Genomic DNA, 23,159 nt, shown 5'->3' with positions numbered 1-23,159 from the left:
CTCTTCTCTCCTCTCCTCTCCTCTCCTCTCCTCTCCTCTCCTGTCTCTCTCATTCTGAGGAGCAGGACAGTAGTCACCCTTTTGATGGATTAGGGAGACTCTTCACTCCCATTTGGACAGTTCTACTCTGTCCTGTAGGGAGGTCTGGTGGCTCCGTGGCAAGCATTTGTGCTGTGAACCCAAAGGCAGGTGTTTGGAACCCAGCAGTGGTTCTGCCAGAGAAAGGCGGGCAGTCTCCTCCCAGGCAATTTGTAGCCTCAGAAAATGCACTGGACCCTCAGCCAGGAGGTCACATGATGGGAACATCATCATCAAAGGCTGCGTTGAGAGGTGTCTTTCATTCTGTCCCAGGAGGACAGGCTTGCTCTGCCAGGGAAATGCAAATCTCAAAACCCCTCAAACTCATTGCTGTGGTGTGGAAACGGACTCATAGCAGATGCTCCAGTGGCCTTCAGAGACTGTATGTCACCTAGGATTGGCCATCTTTCTGCCCAGAGCCACTGGTGGATTTGAACCTGCAGAGTGGTGCAGCTTTTGGAATATCAATTCATCTCCCTAGATGCTAGTCAGTCATCAGAGCTCCCCTGAGGTGAGAGTGGTCTGTTTAATTTGGGCATACATTAATTAGTCCTCTTCGGTTTTCACACCAAGCAACACCCTCCAGTTTAGGTGTTTTCATCTGTAACCTTTGGTCTTTCTCATTTTAGAAAGACTTTGGCAGGAAAAGAGGGCAACTTACTTCCCCCTCCAAAAATAGGCCTTTTTGGGGACGCTCGGAAAATAGTGGGATTTGGGACTATGTTACTGGAGGCTTTCAGAGCCTTCCAAACCTGACAATGAACCCGAGTCACTAGCTGTTTCTGAAGGCAGATCGGCAGTTTGGGTTGTCATTTAAAATTAGCATCCACTGGTTTTTATGAGTGAGAATAGAAGCCATGATGGGCCGTGGTGGGCTGTGGAGCGGTGTGGTGGGCTGTGGAGCGGTGTGGTGGGCCCTGGTGGGCCCTGGTGGGCCCTGGTGGGCCCTGGTGGGCCGTGGTTGGGCAAGGGGCACTGCTCACGCGCAGCTGCCCTGCGACTCAGGAGGGAGCTGGCTTTTCCAGGCTGTCACTCTAGCACTTTCCGTGAGAGCTTGGCTCCCTCAGAAATAAAAATGCCACTCTGAATTTAAATGATCTGTCCTTCTGGGAAATTCTTCAAAGCGGCAGGACTGTTAACATGAAAAGTCAAAGGGAAACAATGTGATAGTTCAGAAATCACTGTTTTCCGGGCGGGGGTGGGGTGGGGGCTGCAGAACTCCAATAGCCAGCGGACAATTCCTGGGAGGTAGGGCCTTATTTTGATCTGCCAAGCGAGAGGAACATTGTTTGACAAAGTTTCTGCTTGACGTGAAGGGGAAATCTTACGGGAGTGATTTTTGCAAGGGCCAGGCCTTGGCGAGGTGGTGCATGAAGCAGAAGTAATCGTTTTCTGTGCGAAACTCGGTGGGCAGTTCAAAGATGGGAAAATAGAGGATAATTAGAATTGGCCCAACCGTGGGGCAGGGTGGAGCATGGCAGGAGAGGTTGGGTTCTGGGCACCAGAACTGTCTCTTTGACTCAGAGGACTTTCCTCGTCAACGACGCTCTTCACTAGGGGGCGCTAGAGCCCTTCCTCAAGGCGCCTGGGCAGCGGCAATAACCGAGGGCGGGGAAGGTTGGGCACCTAACCCTGTGGTCTCGAGTCCTCCTTGGCCCAGATGCGCGTTGGGTCATCTAGAATCAGAAGTGCCCTTGAGACCCCGCACCGTGCCACTCGATTTCTACACGGCCTTTTGTTCCTATGGAAGTCTGAGCCTTGGAAATCGGAGAGAAATGCAAGAGGGAAGCCCCAGGATGGAGGTGGAATTTAGGGAAAGACATTCTATCCTTTGAAGTTGCGCACTAAGCGTGAGACCAGCCCTTGCCATTTCTCTCTTAGTTGTTCTGCATTTTTCTCTGTTTTCTGCATTGTCACTTGTCAGGGCTTGAAAATGAAGTATAAACCCCACGCCTGAGCAATGTGTTTTGGTTTCCAGGGTTGGACTTGAAAGTAACGATATATGGTGGAACTGAGGAGATTTGTAAAATCTGCTTGACTGTATAACCTGTTTTTTGTAAGTATTTAAGAAATCATGGACTCTAGTTTCTTTTGGTATCTTGGCTAATTATTTAAGACCCATCTGGTGTACCAAGGGAGTGGTATTCTTGTGTTTCTAAGCCTTAGGATAATCCCTTAGACTCAACCCAAGGTGTGGCAACCCAGACAGTTTCCAAGGGGCAGCACGGGTGTCGAGGCAGGAGTTCTGGGGGTGATCTTTGTTGAACAGGTGAACTGGAATCTCCCTAGTATTAATCATGGAAGAACACTGGGGAGAGGGCAGTTTCTTCACTTGTATGCTCATTAATCAATTACAGGATAAGAACCCCGAGGTTGAAGGGAACCTTTTGGTGTGCTTCCTCACAGACTTGCATTCAGCAGTTCCATTTTCAGCCTTTTAGTCACATCAAAAATCTTGTCATTTTAGTGCCTGGGGCATTTCTGCTCCTCTCACAGCCCACTGATAAAGTTAACTGGTGAAAATTTTAATTCACTTTGGCCCCATGGACCACGTGTAAGGCCTGTCAGTTCTGTGCAGCAAGTTCCTCTGCATAGAAATAGCCATTGTGTGTGGAATTCAGGACACCTCAGCACACATGTAAAGGAATGTGATTTCCCTTCCTGGTGCCGAGGGCCTGCCGCCCTGCTCACAATTCACCCTCGAAGCAGGAAGACTTTAACCAAGCCACTCGCTTGCCCTAGAAGTCACGATTTATGCTTCTAATTTTAATTTTCCCCAGCTTAGGTCCCAGAAGGATTTATTAAATTTGCTTTGTGGAACCCATTAACTCTAAACTGAATAATGATGTTACTCTAGGCTTTGAATCAGTTTATGGTAAATTCTCTATTCACAAGACTCTAGGATTCCTATAGTCCTCCCTGACAGACTTTTCAGTCAGTTCGTAAATGAAAAGGTTTACTCAATTTACCTAAAAGTTATTAGTAATTAACTGACATCAAGAGGCCGTTACTTGCAGAGGTGGTGAATGGCAAATGAGAACACTGCTGAGGGAGGGTATTCATTGCGTGGCTTGTCAGTAACTCCTTCGTACTTTGCTTTAATGCTATGGTTAAAATGGGCAAAACCTACCCACTATTGTCGTGTGCTGTTGAATCCTGTTCTGACTCACAGCAGCAGGTGAGAGCAGAACTGCCTTATGTTGTATCCTAGGCTGGAATCTTTATGGGGACAGTTGGCCATGCATTTCTTCCCCACAGAATGGCTGGTGGATTGGAGCTGCTGATGGCTTAATGATCGTGCCACCAGAGCGCCTTAATAATGATGTAGAACTCATCTTTTTCTTGGCCTGGGTAGGGTGTCACTGTGGCTGGCCACTCAGCAAATGAAAAGTGAGTGATTCAAACGTGCCAGGTGTTTTGTGAGACAAAGAGGTGGCGCTCTGCTTTGGCGAAGATGTACATACAGCCTTGGAGCGTCTGTAAAGGGCTGCGTCTCCTCTGCGCTGGCGCATTGCTATGAGTCAGCATCACCTCGATGGCCACGGGTTTGATTTTCGTTTTGATGTAGGATGACCAACCTCAGATGTATAGTCTAGAGACCCTAGGTAAACAGGCCGAGATACGCAAACTAATGGCCTTAATTAAGAAACATGTTCAGATATTATGGGCAGTCAGTAATGCTTTAGGGCTCACTTGCCTATCCAAGACTGAGGAGCTAGAAATATTGATAGGAAGAGGGAACTAAAGGCTTGGGCCCTGTCAGTATGTCAGGAGCATCTTTGTATAATAAAAATGCATATAGCCCATCTAAATGATGGCTGCTTTGGAAAGGTGAGTGTCCTGTAGAAATGAGGACAGCAGCACCATGAGAAGTCTAAGCTGCAAGGTGTTGCTACGAGGACATCTCCATTCACCTGTGAACTTGGGCAACTCATCCAAACTGAAGTTCTTCTTCGGTGTCGTTAAGTCCCTTCTGGCTCCAACATCTAGAATTTGATTCATTCCTAGAATTGTGGTGCTAGAACGTCACTTCTTTGGAATGTGGATGTCTGAGGAGGGGTAAGATCTTGCCCGCTTGCCTTTCCAGGCTTCTCGTGGGTGGCATGGCTCTGCTCTGCCGGAGCGTACTTGTCAGTGTCATTGTGATCCACCCAGGTGGGCGCCACCTGTTCTCGGGCCTGGGACACCTTGTGCTCTCTGAGTTACAAGGGAATGCCTGTTCACCTGGCCCAGGTAATTTTACCACAGACAGGATGTGGATGTCATTCACCTTGCCTGATACCTCCATTTCAAAAGCACCTCACACAGCTGATGTGCTATGCTGCAGGTAAGAGAAACAGCTTCATTTGGGAAAGGACCAGAGAGATGAGTGAGCATGATTACAGAATTTTCTTCAAGCACCTGGGACTGGTCTTGATTAGAAGTGTTTGTATTCGGTTGCACTTACACTCAGGGCTGGCCCTTAAAATCACATGCAACCATTAGGTAAATGGATAAATAGATATCTCACAGGATGTGGTAGCAGCTTATCCTATAGCCAGAAAATGATTTCCTAAGATGTATTTTATTTATTTATTTTTTTTTTTTGGTCTAGGTATTACTTTCAAGCAAAGCAGTATAGAGAACCAAAGGAGAAATTTGCATGTGTTCTCCTGATTAATGTAGATGTGGTCTGTTGTTTTGGGTTTCTTTTTTTTTTTTTTAGATTTCTCAGTTTGAACATTTCTCAATGGTAATTCAAGGGGGAAAAAAATAGACCTGTTTGTCAAGCGGAATGACCTGATTCTTGTTGGATCAACATGTTATCAAGTTGAGGTTGTCACTACAAAGCAAGTGTGATGACGTCTGCCTTCTCAGACTAAAATCAAAGCCTGAGCCTGCCAGCCCAGAACTGCTGAACTCAGCATCTCCTAATCAGTTGGTCTATATGTAGATTTAGACATCTCCAGGCTGGGTGCCTATCAGGCCCAAACTGATTATTCTAATCAAGTGTTTTAATTAAGTACATTTATTGCCAGGATCACAGGCACCAGGCCTGCTCTCTAGTAGTAATGGGTGGTTGTGGGTTTTGTTTTTTTCTTTTTTAAATTCTTTACAGTGATAGTGTTTGGCTTCGTGGGGGTGTAGTTAACATTTTTCTAAAGTAGGCCAAGGGAGAAGCTCCTGTGAAGTGTGCTCTGCTGAGCTGGCAGTCTGGCCAGTAGATTAAAAAAAAAAAAGTAAAATAAATAGAAGATAATACCAACTGAGTTGCAGATGAATCAATACCCGACAAGCGCATATATTTGCATCTTCCACTCAAAACACAAAAGCAGTGCTGGCTAGGACAAGAGGTAAGAAATATATAAACACACAGACATTGGGTTGGCTTTTATTGGAATGCCTAGATGCAATCTATAGTCATCAAGTTATGGAAAATTCAGGTCACATAGAAAGTTAAGAAGGCAAATGAAAAGAACAATACAAATCAGACAAAATTTACATCTCAAAATATCATGAAAGCATTTTTTTGAACTGGCTTTGCCTAAAATACTTTGAATATCAATTTATTTTTTTCTTTTTTTGTAAGCTAATTCTTTTCATTATACAGTCCCCCACCCTCCCCCAAACTATTAGAAAAAGGTCTTTTGTTTACATATTCCCCAAGGTCACTATTTCTTGTAAAAGCATGTCCAGATCACAAGTCTTTTTAGAAAGAAATAGGCTCATTATACCTACTAACAAGACACTAATTGGGTTGATTTGACTTCTAAAATAAGCACCAGGAGATACTCCAAATTTGTAATTTATCGGTGCCAACGTAAAGGACCAGTCCATGTCAAGATCAGGGTGAGACTATTATTTCACTTCTGTCATGTGGTGCAAGCTTTTCATGGTCAATACATCAGAAACACTTCTGAGAAGTTAAGACTCCGAGCCTATTTCACCCAAAAGTACTTACAGCATGCTAAGTACAGTCCTGCCGAAGTTCCACCCAACAGAACTGCAAATACCTAAGTTAACAGTTAAAAAATTAAACGGAAAACAGAGCCATGTTCAGGTGGTTTGAAATCTCATAGTTTTCTAAATTTGGGCTTCATAATACTTGCCAAAGGACTTCCAGGATAAAAAATATTAAATGCTAATCTGTGCTTTCATTCTAATAAAATATCAGCATTCATTAGAAGAGTAATTACTTCGGTATGCTCTACCAAGTACACAAAGACAGTAATAGCACTGATACCGTAAACTCAGTAGCTATTTTAAAACTTTCCCAGCCAATCTGTTTAATAAACACGCCTACTGTGCAATTTAGAGTATGTGATACATACAAAGCAGTTAGAAAATTATTTTCAATACATCACTTGAACCTTTATATTTACGACATGTTCACTTGCTATATTTTATCACCATTATACATAGAGGAAAACAGTGTGTACTATAGCTCAATGAACTGAGACATATTTTCTAAAAATATTTTTGTGGCTGAATTTAGTGCTCACGAAAGAGATCTGTGGGAGCAACCGAGCCGGCACCCAAGTGCAGATGGCAGCGCTTGCTCCGCCTGCACCGAGTAGGAGGGGCGCGGCTGTCAGGCCCTTCCAGCTGGATCTACACCAGGCTCCCCCCACGTGGGGCAGAGGCCGCCGTTCAAACCAGCTCCCATGGGCCTTCAGTCAGGTGGGCGCACAAAAGCTTGTGTCTCCCGTTTTTGTCCTTCTTGATGACCTGAGAGGGTCCAAACCAAAGACTAGCAGAGGGTCCCTGCCCTTCTCCATCTGGCTCTTTCCCCACTCTTCGGTGTCTGTCTTTCCTAGGTCTTAAGAAGACACGTGCCTATGTATGGTCAAGACATCAGATCTTTGTTTCCTCACAAACATTTCCTCAGCATCTGATACGGTCCTCTCCACCAGGGAACTGAGTGTCAAGGAACACTATCAGTGGAAACCCTGTGGTTGAGTAGATCAACTCCCCGTTTATGTGAGGGCTGCGAGGGCCAGAGAACTGCTCCTCCTCTTTCTCTGTCTGCCTGTAGAGTCAGCAGCCTTAGCTTCCTCCCGTGCCTCTTGGTCAGTAATGGCGGAGGTCACTAATTTGATGAGAAAAAGGGAAGAGAAAGGAGCAGTTCTCTGTCTCGCCACCCACGTAGGATTGCACTGTCCTATCCATCTAATGATAGAAAGTTGCACATTTTTTCAACCTAATACAAAAATATTAACACTTCTGGACATTATAGGCATAAGTTGTTATATCTCTACAATATAATAATTTATACTGTACAGCTATAACAGATAACAAAAGGTGCAATCCTTTTAAAAAAATCACACAGTTCACATATTTTTATCATTTTATTTTTAAGTATAAACTTTTTAAACACTTTACATAAATTAACTCCTCTGAGACTAATATTTGATGTACAGTAAATTGTAATTCATATAAAAATCCATAAACAACTTGTCTCACATAATTTACAAAAAAATCAGGGTTTCCTTTGCTTATCAGTGACAGGGATTCTATTTGCCAGTTTTTTTCCCCCCAAGGCTAAACCATGTTAGCATTGTAAAATCCAGTTATTAAATCCCCGCTGTCGCAGAAGTCACTTGTGCCAATGTCCTTTTACAAAGCAGCACAGGTAAAGCAATTGGGTTGTCTATAAACAATAACTTTGCCCCACGTTTTAAAATTAACAGATATATATCACATCCTATGCAGAGAGACTACTTCTTGTAAGCAAAGGTCGACATTTCGGTAATATTTGGAAACACTGCATGAATTTTACCTTCGTTAATTAAATACAGTGTCTCAAAAGAACAGCCAGCCTATCTCAGAATGTGTAGGCCTTTCCCCCTTGCTTTCAACTTTTTTTTCCTCTTAATATTTTCAGTCCAACTGAGTGCAGCGATATGCATATGTAAACATATTCTTTAAAGCCGATCACCTTTAAGGTCATTCAGAAGAAAAAAAAAGTTCTTTTTTTAAAATTATTTTTCGTGACTTTTTGTGTTTTTGTTTTTTTTCCTTTTAGTAGCAGTATCATTCTCCCGGAAGGCTCTTTTGTCTCGGAGAGTCCAATTCAGATTGTGCTACAGAAAAATCTGAGCAAAGGTATGATGTAGGCTCAAGAGAAATGCAGCAAACTGGTTTTGGTCTTCTTCTCAGAAGAGGGTGGGCGCCAGCCCCTGGGCAGCCCAAGTGGGCCCAGGGTGTTGTTACCTCTTCCCGATCTCACTTTGTCTGAGGAACTGGATGTTGTTGGCGCTGTCGGCCAGCTCGGGGTACTGCTCCACTGAGAGTACGTAGTACCCGTCGTAGCCCTGCACCTTGCCTGCGCTCAGCAGCTGCCGCTTCTCGCCCTCTGTCCAGAGGCGCGCGCCCTCCTCACCGTCACGCACGCGCTGCTGCTCGCGCGCCCAGGCCCGGGCCAGCGCGCGCTGCCGAGCCTGCTCCAGGATGCGCGCCTTCTCCTCGTCCAGCGTCATGCCGTAGCGCACGTGCAGCGCAAGCGCCCCGAACTGCATCTCTACATCCGCGAACCTGCGAGTCCTGCCGTTGACCACGGTAGTGGACTGAGACACGGTCACGTTGATGCCATTCTCCAGGGCCTTGCGCCCGCTCGTCAGCCGCAGCGTGCCCAGGTCACTCTCAGGCGTGGTGGTCTTGATGAAGTAGTGCGTGTCCTTGCCCTCGATGGTGAAGTGCAGGTTCTCCAGGTAGAAGGCGTTGTTGAGCACCGCTGCCACCTTGATGCAGTCCTCGTTGGCGATGTTGAGCACGTTGGTCTGCACGCGGCCCTGGCTCACGGCCAGCATGACGCCCTTGCCAATCAGCGACTTGACCGTGGCGAACCACAGCCACGACTGTTCGCCGCTGGACTTGCGTCTGCTCACCTGCACCTCGGCCATCTTTCCCAGGGACAGGAAAGCCTTGGCTTGCCTTGCCACTTGCTGCTGGACTCCAAAGATGGGCTGAAAGGAAGACAGAGATGGTGTAAAGCACATCTGTAGTATTTGGTTGCCCTGGAGCCAGGCTTCCTGGCGAGACTCCTCTGCTCTTGACAAGAAATGCCACGGTGTTTATGAAAACCACTCTGGGATCTTTAGAGATAAAGACTCTCTTTATCTGGATGGAGGAAAGCATTTAAGAAGCCCTCCCTTCAAACGGATTCAGCTGTGTTTAGAAATGAAAAAAAAAAAAAAAAGTAACTCCAGTATGCACTGCAAAAAAAGTAGCTTTGTTTCTAATATAGAAAAAAAAATTTTTTTTTGGCTTTAGAATATGTATATGTTCTTATCTCACATCTGTCCCATTTGGAGAACCTGGATAATTAAGTTTTATCTCTCTTCATCTTTTTTCCATTGGAGGCTGAGCAGAAAGTACACAGAGATATTAGATTTGAGGGTCAGAGGATGCACTGGGTCACATCCCTGAGTCTCACTATATATGTTTTTAAATTCCCGTGCTTGAATTTAGGTTAACTCTGTCCCCTCTCCTGGGAGTTTCAGTTGAATTTCACCCATATAACTGCAGAACTAAAATGTACAAGGATGAGTGGACAATGAGACAGCTGGGAGTGAATACTTACTACTTTATGAAAAACAATTATTTTCCTAGACTTGAAGATAGTGGGCCATAGACACTGGCAACTGTTTTAAACTGGGGGCATCTTTGCTCAGCCATTTTTTATCCTACCTGATGTTTGTCTGGCCAGTGTTTCTCAAATGGAAACATCTGTTTCATTTGCAGCCAGAGAATGAAAGAAACATTTGTTTTTCTGAACTTGGGTCAGCCTCATTGCCTTTCTCAGTGATTTCCTGAGTTGTTCTGACTGTGTCCTTCTCTTGACGGAGAACTTGAACTACATTTAAAAGGCTGCCTAGGAAATGAGTTGGCAAGTCCATTTGTACAATCAGACATAAATGTTTTCAGACATGTTGGGAAGCCATCTGTAATTAGGACATGCTTCTTTACATGCATTAGGAAGCGTCAGTATATCTTCATGGGCCTTTTATCAGTGAAAGTATCTTTGCAGTTAGAAATGTTAGAATGGCTCCTAGACTTTGAGAACTGATGGATTTTGCCTTTTCAATGTAAAAATGATAGAAAGGAATTACTTGCTAGGTTAAGTGTCAAGCAAGTTCTAGAATATAGAGGGATTGGCACTGTATATACTGTGCACGTGTGTGTTTTAAACACAATTGCCTTTCACCTTAGTATTCACTGAAATTATAGGAAATTGCTCAAGGGGGGAAAATTAATCTTTCTTTGGAACTCTGCACTTTCTTCTCCTTATTATTATGGGGTAACCCAGTTTCTTGATCTCTAATTATTCTTGCATTAAGCGAGAAATTCTGGTGTTTTGTGGTACACTCTTTCCTGAGTCTTGAATGGTGGGATTTCAAAGTGCCATTTTCTGAAATGGCAGCTTTGCCTTTGCAATTCTCTCTCTTTATTTCTCAAAACAGCTACAGGCTTCCTGATCTGTTATTTTCAGGAAAATTCCATAAACACATGGCTGCGGGTGGGGCCTTAACGAGAGGGTATTTTATTCTTAATCTTCTCCCATGAAACTGTTAATACTGTAAAGAAATTGAACTTGGTGGTACTGTTTGTGGGCTGCTAATTTGCAATGTGCGTCTTCTGCCCTTCTGTTTATTGTGCCTTTGCTATCCAATCCTCAGTGACATAAATGTGCTTTCATGGGGTTCTCAGTAGAAACCCTGCACTCAAAAGTGAGCTTCTGAATTTAATTACCCTCTGATAGTTCTTTACTTATTAACATCACTAAAACTAGATTTATGCCTGTTTAACAGGCTGCTGGTTTGCTAAGCAAACCAAGGAAATGGTTATTTCTCTTCCTTAGCAGAGTGAGAACATTACAGTCTTTGGTTCAGCTTTCACAGAGGTTTTTGGCTAAAGGTGAGTAAATAAGACACCAGTAAGTCATTTATCACCTTTTCATAGTTTGCTTTTTCATTTCTTACCGGTATATCATCCCACTGCTGACTCTTCACAAGTTCGTAAGAAGGCTCTGTTAAATCAAATTTGGGAACAGGGAATCCAGGAATAGCATTGTGCAGATGGAAGCCAAATGTCACCAGCCAGCTGTTAACATCTAGGAGAAGAATGTTCAAAAATGTGAGGTGTTAAGAGTTTATTTTGTGCTTTTAAAAATTTAAATTCTTGCCTTAAAAAAAAAAACCACAAAAGAACCCCAAACTCACCTATAAATAACCTGAAAAAGAACACTTGTTTGTCTCCAGCCTATAATTCAAAACCCGGAGTCTATTTTTAGGCATGAAGACAATAACCCAAGAACAGAACTATGGGAAGTGCTACAGAAAATGCAGAGTAATCGACTCTCACTTAGACTGGATAAACTGCCATACACACTGTGTTTCGTCCTGCGTTGGGAATGGTGATAAAACAGGCAGTAACAATGCACAATAACATGAAAAAGACATAGCTGTAGAAAACAAATGAAATTTGTCTTCTAGTTAGTAAAAGCTAGTCTTAAATGGAAGTTGTGTGTTATTAGCCTTCCAAAGTGATTGCCCAAGGATATGCGGACTTTCACAACTCATTTTCTATTAATAAAGGCTCTAAATTGAGAGTATTAAAATCAACCATTGATTCTTAATCAAAGATGAATGCTGAACACTGGCAAAACTGGCCAAGGGCACAGAAGTTCTGATTACCATCAGTTATGACTTCAAAGGCTCGCTGTGCACAGGTGGAGACAAACTTTTTGGGGAAGGAACCTGGAAACCTTTAAAATGGTATTTTAAAATATTGCCATGTGACTCCAAAAACCATTAAGCTCAGAATAAGGCTTTTATTCTATTCTGGAGGTTATAATGTTACAGAACTACTCAGCAGGCTTGCCGCTTTATGAGTACAGTTGGGTGTAGATTATTTTATATATTAAGCACATTGCTGGAAAATTTGAAATTGCATTTCACCTAATATATTTTATGCCGTTCCATCTCTCTTTTGATGTTTTTCAGAAAATGCTGCTATAGCATTCCCTGCAGTCCACGTTGCTAGGAGAGGATGAATTTAGGAGCTGTGGGCTTTCCAGCCTTGCAGTCTGCCCCTGTCAACACCTCTTAAATAACCAGTGGTAAACTGCTTGTCAGAATGATGGAGAGCCACTTGTTTCCCATTTCCTTCTCTGGGGCACAAACTTTCACCTCATCACCAGGACGGCAGGCCCTTTGTCTAGGCATCGTATGGCAGTGAAGCCATTGGCATTCTCCTTGTAAAAGAGGGAGTGGTCAGGGAGATAAATCCCAGGTTCATCATATAGGATGGAAAACGATGCAGTTTTTATAAGAGTGTAAATAAAACTGCAAGAGAACTTTGCTTTGTGGGAAATTCTTTCTCTCAAATGTTTGAGTATTTGGTGTAAGGTTTTCCGACTTTGAACAAAGGATAGGTAACAGTAAAAAATCAGAGGGGTTTAAGTACTGAAAATTATGTCCAGAGTACTAGGACCTGACTGCAGATGGTTATGGAAAAAGCCCTGAATGAGAACACCATAAGGTGTATCAGGAGAGTAAAGGAAGGAACTTTCTCACTGAAGAGAGACAGGAAATCTTAGCAGTCTGGAAAAGTAGGAGGTAAATGTGAAGTGCAAAAGGGTGCAGCATTTTAAGACTTGTTCCAAGAACTGAGAGATCAGGCATCTCAAATACTGAGCTAGAGAAAAGGGAACCTGAAAGTGCATCTCTAACACAAATCAAAACCAAACCAAACCAGATCAAACTATGAAAACAGGGGAGAACCCTCTTCCAGGAAAAGTAAATGTGGTGAGGAGGTTAATGAAGGGAGTGTAATTGAGGTATCAAAACAGAAGCAGAGGGAACCAGCTCTTTAGAAGAAGGCAGCTTATGTATAGGAACGGAATTAGAGTTGTACTTCTTGAAGGACTCTGTCTCCATTTTACAGCCTGGCTATTCTGTGGTAGAAGCAATGGAATTGATTTTTTTTTTAAATCGATAGAAAATTAAGTAATAATATACACTAAACTAGGAAAAATCTTCAATTTGTACTCTTCAAGAATTACCAATTGGCAGAAAAATTAGTAAGCCTATTAGTAACGTCACTATTCAAGACCTATCCTAATTGGCAGTGAACACACTAGCATAAGCATAGAAGTGGCACTAGAAAAGAGTCCACTGACTAAAGCCATCTGATGGGAGAAATTGCTGCAGTATTGCCCTGAGGGGGGAAAGAGAAGTCTTCCAAAGATAAGATGGTGAGTCATCTATGTTTGTTTCACAGTGATTATAGTAGAACTTTATATAGTGCTATAAACTTTGTATTACACATCTGTCTGAAAGATAGCTCTGGTGGTCTAGTGGTAAGGAGCTGCACTGTCAACCCAAAGGCATGTGGTTTGAATCCATTAGCTGCTCTGTGGGAGAAAGCTGGGCAATCTCCTTCAGTGAAATTTACTGCCTCTGAAATTTACCGCTAGAGGGTCAGCTGTGAATTGGTTGGTACACTACAACAACATTTGTGGCTATAATACTGTTGGAATGAATTTTTTGTTGTTGTTACATTAATGAGACAGTATGAGTGCAGGGTGTGCTTTAATGCAATCTTTGTTGAGATATAAAAAGAGAAACTAGAACAAGCAAGCTCCAAAGAGATGGAGATGCTAAGTCACATGGAGACTCCCCAGGAACAGAAGCTGAGAGACAAGAGCCTTTCTCTGGAGCCCACAGAAAGAGAAAACCCTCTAAAAGACATGCCTCTGGAAACTCTATGAACTCTGATAAATGTCGACAGCTGGAGGGTGGCTTCAGGGCTTCTGTTCATAGGATTGCTGTGAGTCATGCTTGACTTGGAGACAACAACAACAACAACCACCACCTCCTCATAGTGAGGAAATGAATTTGTTTGCTAAAGCACCCCCTTTATGGTATTTCTATTATAATGCAGCATTAGATAAGACAAAGCTATTTCAGGAACTTGTGGCCTTAGGCATAGACAGCAGAATAGGAAGTAACAGTATCTCAGTTTCTCTTTTATTTCTCCAAAGAGAAATATACTTATTTAAAAGGTTAGACAGTTGAGATTTCACATATAAAGAGTAAAGTGAAAAAAAAAAAAAAGAAATCCTAGTTGCTCCATGTATCAACATAGTAAAAATAGTAATTGAGCGCTTAGAAAGGAAAATGAAGTATGGTTACCTGTGATATAGTCTTTCACATCATGGATTTTGCTTGCAGGATTGTTATTCCTAAACATATACAGGTTGAAAGGAGCTGGGTCCTTTCCAATTCGTTTCCAGATTTCTATGTCAGGTGTTGTCCATCGTCCTGCCAAAATGTCATAATCTCTTTCTCCAAAGTGGATTAATTTAGTGAGTGGGTCATACAAGCCACCATGAAATCCTATTACCAGCTGAAAGTCTATATTGGAGTCAAAGTAGATCTCACCGTATGCAGTGTACTGAATCTGTTTTAGCATAAGCCCATTGCTACTGAAAACAGCCAGTGGTGTGCCAGTGTTGTCAGATGCAATGTAGAACTCATCCCCACTGCTGATTTCCATGGCAAAAAGATGTCCTTGGAGATCGTAGTACAGGGAGGTAATTTCTGAGCTTGAATGGTTGTAGACGTGAGTAATCCGAGTGGGATAAGTGAGGTCAGCATAAAAAAACTGCAGGTGCTGTCCTAGACTGGTCTTGCTGGAGACACGCCGCCCTAGGCCATCATAACGGTAGATCACTGTCCAGCCGCTGCCTTTACTGTAGACTCGTGTGAGAAGCCCCTTGGAGCTGTATTCAAAGATTTCCGTGCCTCTCTGACGAAGGAAGCCATCTTCATCCAGCCGGTACTGAACATCACCGAGTCGGGTGATCCTGTCCCGCAGGTCGTAGCGGAGAGGCGTCAAGCGTGCACTGTTACTTGGGTTCAATAAATGGAGGTTTCCATTCAGATCATAGTTGTAACGCCACATGATCTTTTCATTCAGGTAAACCGTTTGGAGCTGCCCATCAACATCATACTCGTAAGCGTATTTGGTGGTGTTGGCAAAGGGCCCAATTTTAATCTCCCTCTTGGTTACCCGGCCCATGTTATCATACTGAATTGTAATCCAGTACATGAGTGACCTGAATATCTCATACTGAATTTCCTTGATACGACCGTGAGCGTCAAAGTGCTTTGTGTAAGTCATGACAGCTGTGGAGATGATCTGGTTAATATCATAATAGATCACTCCAAATTTTCCAAACTGCTCAACTTTACCAGAAATGTCATCGAACTGGTAGAGGTCAATGGGCAGTGGGGTTTCGTTGATGACACCTTGCATGCTGGTCACTCGAAAGCTGTTGTCATAGCTGTAGTCAAATCTCGCATTTACCATCCCGTCTTCACTAAAGCGGAAAATCTGTCTGTCAATCAGCGGGCCAATTTGCCTGTATCTAATGGTGCAAATAAAACCATCACTCTGGAGGTTTACAGTTTTCAGGACTCCTGCTGTTTCATCATAGGTAAAACTGACTCTTGTGCTATCATACAAAATTTCTGAGAGCCTGGTCTGGCGCCTGTATTTGAATAAGACCCGCCGACTTGTACCCAAGAATGCTGTTTGCAGAAGCAGCCCTTCCTCGTTGTAGTCGGTGATGATGGAGGCGTTGCTCTCTGGAGGGTTGTAGATGTTCCGGTAGTAGCCAATGGACCGGATGGTCTGCATGGTGTGGCGAGCCACGCTGGGCATAGTGATGGCAGAAAGCCGGTCCCACATATCATATTCAAAGATGTACTGCCGCTGGCTATGAAGCAGAAGGACCATGGACTGCAAAGAGAGAACACAGTGTTACCTCGTGTGTGTGAACAGGGGAAGCAAAAGCAGGTTTGGTGACCACAGATACACAGAAACATTCCACTTGAGAAAATGATTTTCATTTTAATTGCATTATCCTTGACCTTACATGTTGTTAACGATTCCCTGCCTAATTTGCTTTAATTGTGAGGGGTTCTGCAATTAGTGGCTCAAGATTCATAATGTGCTACTTGTCATGATTGTGCCACTCTCTTTTCCAGGCATTCACAGCCAAGCAGCAGATTGTCAATGGATTTGGATAAGTCATAATACAGGCACAAGCAAAGCTGCTTTAAAGACAGCATTTCAGGGAAGAAACAGCATATGGGAAATGCAATCCTATTCATAATTAGCAATTATTTAGGAAGGTGGCTTTTCTCCCTCATTTGATTGGAGTTCCATTCAAATCATATTTTAATTTCCAGAGTATTCAAAGGAGGAGCAAAACACTCAAAATATTATTTTATGAAGAAGAGACATAAAATCAGCCAAAAATGGATAATGTTTACATAAAACACCAACATCAACAAATACTGCTAAGCTAATCACACAGCTAATGAGACCTGTGAATGCAGATGACACAACCTTGTCTGTACAAAGTAAAAAGGGCTTGAAGCACCTGCTGCAAAAAAATCAGACTACATTCTTCAGGATAGATTGCAGTTTAACATTAAGAAAACAAAACTCCTCACAACCAGACCAATAGGCCACATCATGAGAGGTGAAGAAGGGATTGACATTGTTAGCAATTTCATTTCACTTGGATCCACAAGTGAAACGGCCATGGTAACAGCAGGCAATAAATCAAAACATGTTGCACCAATTGTCAAGGGCCTCTCCTCCAAAGTACTAAAGAGTAAGGATGTCAGTTTACAGACTAAGGTGTGCTATATCCAAACCATGGTATTTCAGTTGTTTCATATCCATGTCAAAGTTGGATAATGAATAAATAGGAAGACTGATACAGTCTGTATGTGGGGGGTGCTCTTTTAACCCCAAGGTGGCACCTCCCTGGCAGCTCGAATCTACCATTGAAGACTCTGAAGAAGAAAGGCAAGCAAACACTTCCCAGGCGATCTACAGTCTCCAGAAACCCTCTGGAGGGTTAGTTATGAGTCAGTTCTGACTGGATGGAAATGACTTTGAGGGCTTTTTAATTTTTTATTTTTTAAGAACTGATGCCTTTGAATTGTGATACTGGTGAAGAGCACTGACTATAAAATGGTCTACCACAAGAACAAACAAATCTGTCTTGGAGAAGGTGCAACCAGGGTAAGGATGGGGCAACTTCAACTCTGGGCATGTTGTCAGGAGTCCCAAGTCCTTGGAAAAGGACACCATACTTGGGAAAGCAGAGGGTCGGTGAATGAGATGGACCGGCAAAATGACTAAGAATGGGCTTGAGCAGGGCAGAGATTATGGCAGGACAGGGCAAGGTTCAGATCTGTTGTTCACAGAGTTACTGGGAGTCATAGTTCACTTAATGGCACCCGACAACAATAATATGTATGCCTTTAATAATAGAAATTTGGATCCAGATAATTTTTGTGAAACATTGTCACACATCCTTAACAATAAAATCTACATCTACACTTCGGTTGGCATAAACTAAATTTGACTTGTAACAACAATCAGATGTAAGAATGGTTTTTGGGAGGGCTCTCTGGTAGCCTAGTGGCAAGAAGCTACACTGTAGTCCCAGAGGTATGTGGTCTGAATCCACTAGATGCTCTGCTGAAGAAGGAGGGACAATCTCCTCCTGTACCAGTCAGATGTGATTTTATGGAACACACACAAAAAATAATAATAAATAATAATAAGAATGATTTTTTTGTTACAAACTATTTTGATACTAAACCATGATGTGAATAAACACAAATAAAAATAAGCTCTGCCTGTTTCCCAACTCATCATAGAAAGCTACATTAATTTATTCGGCTACCAAGTGGGATGGCTTGGTAAAGTTCAAAAGTAACATAGGACTTGGGTCATCCTTTCCTCAGAGAGAAACTTCCTCTAAACCTTGTCTGACCAATTGGGAGAATAGCCAAGGTGCAAGCCCTCCAGGGGCTTCTTCCGATTGGGTGGAATGTGTCATCCTTGTCTAAGGCTCTATAATTTTTTTTAAACTCACCATCTTCAATAGCATTATGCATGACATGAACCACTACAGACCCTCCTCTGTGGGCATAACAAAGGTTAGTTTTTGTGTGTGAGCTATGTAGCAGATGTTCTGAGGACTTTTCCTAGTAGTTTACATTCTTCCAAGAAGGATTAGATTATTGCTCTTACTTAAAATCATAGTTGATGATAGTAAGAAAAAAAGGGTTTGAATGCATTTTAAGAATTTGAGAGTGATGATAAGAAAGTTCTTGTCCTTTCAGTCTCCATTGGTAACTGAAGGTCATGTTGGTCATCACTGGTGCTTTTTAGTGACAATCTATCCCTCGATGAGATGGATCGATTCTGTGAGTGGAGTGGTAGCAATGAATGTGTTTGAGACAGCAAGGTTGGCCCAGGATAGAACGGCGTTTAGGGCTCTTGTACAGAGGGTCACTATGAGTTGCAAATGACTCAATGGCACATAACAACAACAACAACATGCTTCTTGGATCCATTTTAGGTCCAAGTATGATCACTACTATCAATTTTGGGAGTCTGGGGACGCACACACACGTGTGTGTGTGTGTGTGTGTACACAGGCAATCTCATCAAATCCACTAGATGGTCGAGCTATGAGTCGGTTGAGACTTGATGGCACATAACAATAATATATTGTATGTGTATGTTTATATAGATATATATGTATGTGTGTGTATATGTCTTTATCTTTCTAATGTGCTTAATTTAAATTGGGAAAATGGTATAAGCTGTGATCTTCTTCCACTTTCTTAAGTTGTGATGTGAACTATTTCCTATGTATATGGATCTGATTTCAGAAAGTTGCCTGTGTTCTCAGCTGACTCTCTTCTCTCCACCAGTAAGCTTCTGAATTCGGAACTCAATTGTGAGATGTTATTATAGAGAACTTGCCATCTGATAGGGACAGTTCCTGTTTTAAAGAGTGCAGCTCTGTGGGTGTTTTCAAGTGGAGAGATTCACCAAAAGGGTCATCCTTGGGAGCACTCTGGAATTGACAGGTAGCATCCCACAGTGAACTATGAATCTAAAAGTGGGTCTATGGGCGAGGTGTGTGCAGGCTGTTTAGGATGAGATGAGATAGGGCTGGAGCAGGGCTTTAGGTCAAGAGTTCTTCAGATGATCTTAGGTGAATGGTAGAAGCTACCCTGAGAGATGTGAGGAGGGTTGGAGGCAGAAATTGAGGAGCTGAGGCTGTGGTATGATTGGTGGCGGTGTGCTTTGAGGTCTGCGAGCAACAGGAACTCAAGAAAGAACCACTTCTTGCTATATGCCTCAAAAGTGAATGAAACATTCTGTAAATGGAATCACTGGTGGAACTGATTTCAGAAAGGAATTCCAAGGAGATAGTCCTTCCCTTTTGCTTTTTCTCTGACAGTCCCTCGTGACCCTGGCTGTCACGCAGCATGTGACTTGGGCACTGTACACACATGTGACTCAGTCTCCTTGCTGGCAATGTGCAGAGTTCTACAGACAGACAGGGGAGATGCTACAGAATACCTGAAAGTGTGGCTTTCTAAGAAAATGACCTGTTTTGGTTAATAATGCATAAATAGGTCTTACATTCTTTTTATGGGTGTGCTGAAACTCTGCCAAGAACAACACATAACTGACAGCTTTAACTGCGCTAACGTCAGGCTCTTTCTTAAATGAAACAGCCAGCACAGAAATTATTTTCAAATGACTTACACGCTCAAGGTCTAATTTGTGGATGTTGTCGATGCAAAAGCTTGGCAGGTGGACAGTGTTGCTGCATGTTTGTTTACAGCATAAATCACTTAAAAGGGACTCAGAGAGCAGAACTTAACTAAGAAGAAACTACTTTGCTAATGCAGAAATTCATCACTGCTGTACCAGTGTGACTTACATATTGATACTTAGAGTAATAAATGGAATTCAGTCATGTGCCGCTGGCTTGTTGCGTGTTGGGTTTTTTTTTTACCCCTGTAGTGCTCTACGGTGATTACAGAAAAATGTTAATCACTGTCTCCCAAGTGAGCAGGCATACCTTTTCTAAGTACGTGTAGCTCCATGTTTTACCATCAGCAAAGACCCGAGATACAATCCTTCCCTGCCCATCATAGTCGACTTTTTCACTAGTAGTTCCACGCTGGATGCTGGCAATCTGGCCTGTGGATGAGTAAGTGACATTGACCGCCATCAGCTTGCTGCTGGGTAGCCAGAGTGTGGGGTGCCCTGATGTGTCATAGGCAATCCTCAGCAGGAATTTACGGTGGTCATCGTAGATCTTTTCCGTCTTTGTTGTTCGATCAAAGTCAACTGAAAGGAGGTTTCTGCCATTAACCTGTTAAAAAAATAAACACAATTATAAAATAAATCATGCTATTCCAATACTAGCCACTTATTACTCTTCAGAGTCACCAGTATTGTTTAAGCACCATTTATGATGATTAATGCTCTTTGTCAGTAAATTAATTTAGCAACTTCTTGGGTACAAGTGCAAAGCTCTAGATTAACTGCTCTTTTAAAAGGTTTCATTAAGCAGAGAGACAACCTGGCATTTGTTCAAAACCTTTTTCAATTAAATTTTATAAACTTTAGCCAACTGATAAGTAAAAAGAACGAAACGAAAACAAAAATGGATTTGCTTCACAGTTTGTTTAGAAGATATGAAGGCAGTAAAACTGACATCTATGTAAATTACTCATAGACCCATCTCCCATATAACATTGGAAAATAATTGCTTTGTAAATTAATCATGGTTACATTAAATAAAACGCAGTGGTAAATGTGACTCTAACCCTTTGAAGAGCAGTTAAGTAGAAGTTGGAACCCACATTACTGTAAATTATTAATGAGCTTAAATAGCAGGAGGTTACAAACATGATCATTGCTTTTGGTCAAGTGCTGAAATGTCACAATTTTTCGGAATGCCTCTTCAGTTGTTTTTTTTCCAGCCAATAACATGGTTAACCGACAGTGGCTCCAGAGTCCTTGGATGCCCCTTCTGTATAGAATGGATACTGTACTTAATTTGCAGCTCTAGCGCATGTTGTTTTAATAAGATCTCTGGGTGGTTTGGACTAAATAAACATCTAGAATCTTGGATTAAAATTGGCTGTTCAGAATCTTTGGCCAGTTTTGGCTTTCCTGTGTGTGACCCAAGAAATACACATAAACCAGCATTCAATACTGTGATACAAATGAGTTCTGATCAAATTTCTACTTTAGTCTACAGTATTGGCAGTCTGTGAATCCCCCAAAGGCAGATATATTTGGTCTCCTGCAGCACTTATGTGATAGTAGAATACATGCTCAAATGTTCATTAACCATACAGATTGATAAGGATTAAATGTGAAAATTTTAATGTCCTGGCCATGGTTATGTGCCATCAAGTTGGAACTAACTCATAGCTGACTCTTCAGCAGGTTTTTAGAGGTGGGACATTACATGGGAAAAGACTGCTGATCTTTCTCCCTCTGAGCAGCTGGTGGATTCAAACCATGTGCCTTTGTGTTGGCAGCACAAGTCCTTACCCAGCAAGCCATCAGAGCTCCCTAATCATGGCTAGAGTTTCCAAAATACATTTCCCCAGCTTATTTGGTTTTTTTATATGAATATACACTAAGTAATATTTGCTTTCTTATCACCTGACATTTCCCATTCATGGGAACTTTGGAAAAATTCTCCAGTGGCATCTCTGACTGTCTGAGCCCTTATAAGGGGTTGCAGCTTGTGCTGGCCTGCCATCACTGGGCCACTTCAGTGATATACAGGAGGCCTCAGTGATGACTGGGCCATACAAGGGTGGTGGCAAATCAGGAGCAGGATGTCTTCTCCCATTCAAGTGCAATGTCTTGGTCCTGCCACGTAGGGCACAGGGTAGAAGCAGGACCATGTGAAGTGGTGTGAAGACAAAGTGAGGCTAAATGGAGGCTGGAGCTCTTGGGGAGGTTGGTGTAGGGAGGCTGGAATGGGAGAAAGAGAAGGGGACCTTACAGTGCTAGGGCTGGGGACCCCACCCAGGGTGGGAGTGGATGACAAAAGGAGGTAGCTGACATCCCTTTCAACCCTGGTGCCTCAGAAGAGGTGATGAGGAAGGTGGGCTCAAGGGGTGCTTGAGAGATGGTGAGCACCTGGGGAGGATGGTCAGTAAGGAGCCCTCAACTCTAGTATAAGGCCAATTTCCACCTCATAATTTGGTCTCTGGATTTTAACTATGCCTAGCAATTTGGAGTGGGTGCATATATGAATATATATATACATATATATATTTCTGAAAGTGCAACAGTTAAGCACTTGACCACTAATCAAAAAGTTGGTGGTTTGAATCCCCTCATACTGCCATGGAAGAAAAGACTTAATAATCTGCTCTCATAAAGATTACAGCCTATGAAAAACTCTTTTGGACAGTTATACACTGACATACTGGATCACTACTGAGTCAAAATCTACTTGATGGTACATAAAAATAGCAACAATATGCACCTTTCTCTCTCTGTATATACATTTACATATGTAAATCCATGTGATATACATGTATAATATGTTGTTGTTAAGTGCTGTCAAGTCGTAGGTGAGGAAAGCTAAGCATTCAGTATAGATTATAACTGTTTCCAGGGCTGGGTGTGTCTTTTGGACTGAGATTGAAAACAAAATCAAGCCTGGCTGTTTAGGTTTGGCCCCTCCCTGCTCCTGAGGTCCTTCCAGGCAGGGTCATGAAAGACTGTGGTTCCCAAGGACAGTGCTGTCCAAGGTACTGTGCCATCGGCTCTTATTTTAGGTTGTACTCCATTTCCTTTTGCCTATTTCCTCTAATTAGAGCACAAGAAATATCTGAGTCACAAAAGGACAAATATTATATGGTGCCACTGTTGTAGAATGAGGCTGATACTGGGGTGAGGGTAGGACTGAGAAAAACCAGATAAATTATGTTTACTGCATTGAAGCCGATGAGGGAGAGAATAGTTTAAAATTAATATATTTTAGGACATTATGATTATCATAAGAGTGCGGAATGAGGGTTGCAGAGTGGAGGATACTTGGGGTGGGGGTGGGGATAAGTGGGGTGGGGGAGGGGATTGTGTACCAATGAAGGAGTTTGTGTTTTGCTTTTCAAGGAGAGGCGCAAACTGGGAGTGGGAGTGGGAGTGGGAGTGGGGGG

At 42.6% G+C, this 23,159-nt stretch overlaps 1 protein-coding gene across 1 annotated transcript in view; it reads right to left on the bottom strand.

The window, feature by feature from the left end:
• Positions 1 to 8,225: 8,225 nt before the first annotated feature.
• Positions 8,226 to 23,159, bottom strand: part of TENM3 (teneurin transmembrane protein 3) — a 674,684-nt gene continuing 659,750 nt past the window's right edge. Inside the window, exons 24-27 of the mRNA XM_006882227.1 lie at positions 20,042 to 20,338; positions 14,256 to 15,867; positions 11,040 to 11,170; positions 8,226 to 9,023 (exon numbers count right to left, since the gene is read on the bottom strand). Of these exons, the coding sequence (XP_006882289.1) occupies positions 8,268 to 9,023; positions 11,040 to 11,170; positions 14,256 to 15,867; positions 20,042 to 20,338 (2,796 nt within the window). The 3' untranslated portion in view covers positions 8,226 to 8,267. The remainder of the gene's footprint in view (positions 9,024 to 11,039; positions 11,171 to 14,255; positions 15,868 to 20,041; positions 20,339 to 23,159) is intronic.

The sequence above is a fragment of the Elephantulus edwardii genome, unplaced genomic scaffold (assembly GCF_000299155.1).
Source record: "Elephantulus edwardii isolate Elephantulus edwardi_28Jun2011 unplaced genomic scaffold, EleEdw1.0 scaffold00018, whole genome shotgun sequence".
In the NCBI taxonomy this organism is placed as follows: Eukaryota; Metazoa; Chordata; class Mammalia; order Macroscelidea; family Macroscelididae; genus Elephantulus; species Elephantulus edwardii.
Note: the sequence above shows the minus strand (reverse complement) of the source record. Positions and strands in the feature narration are given on the sequence as shown.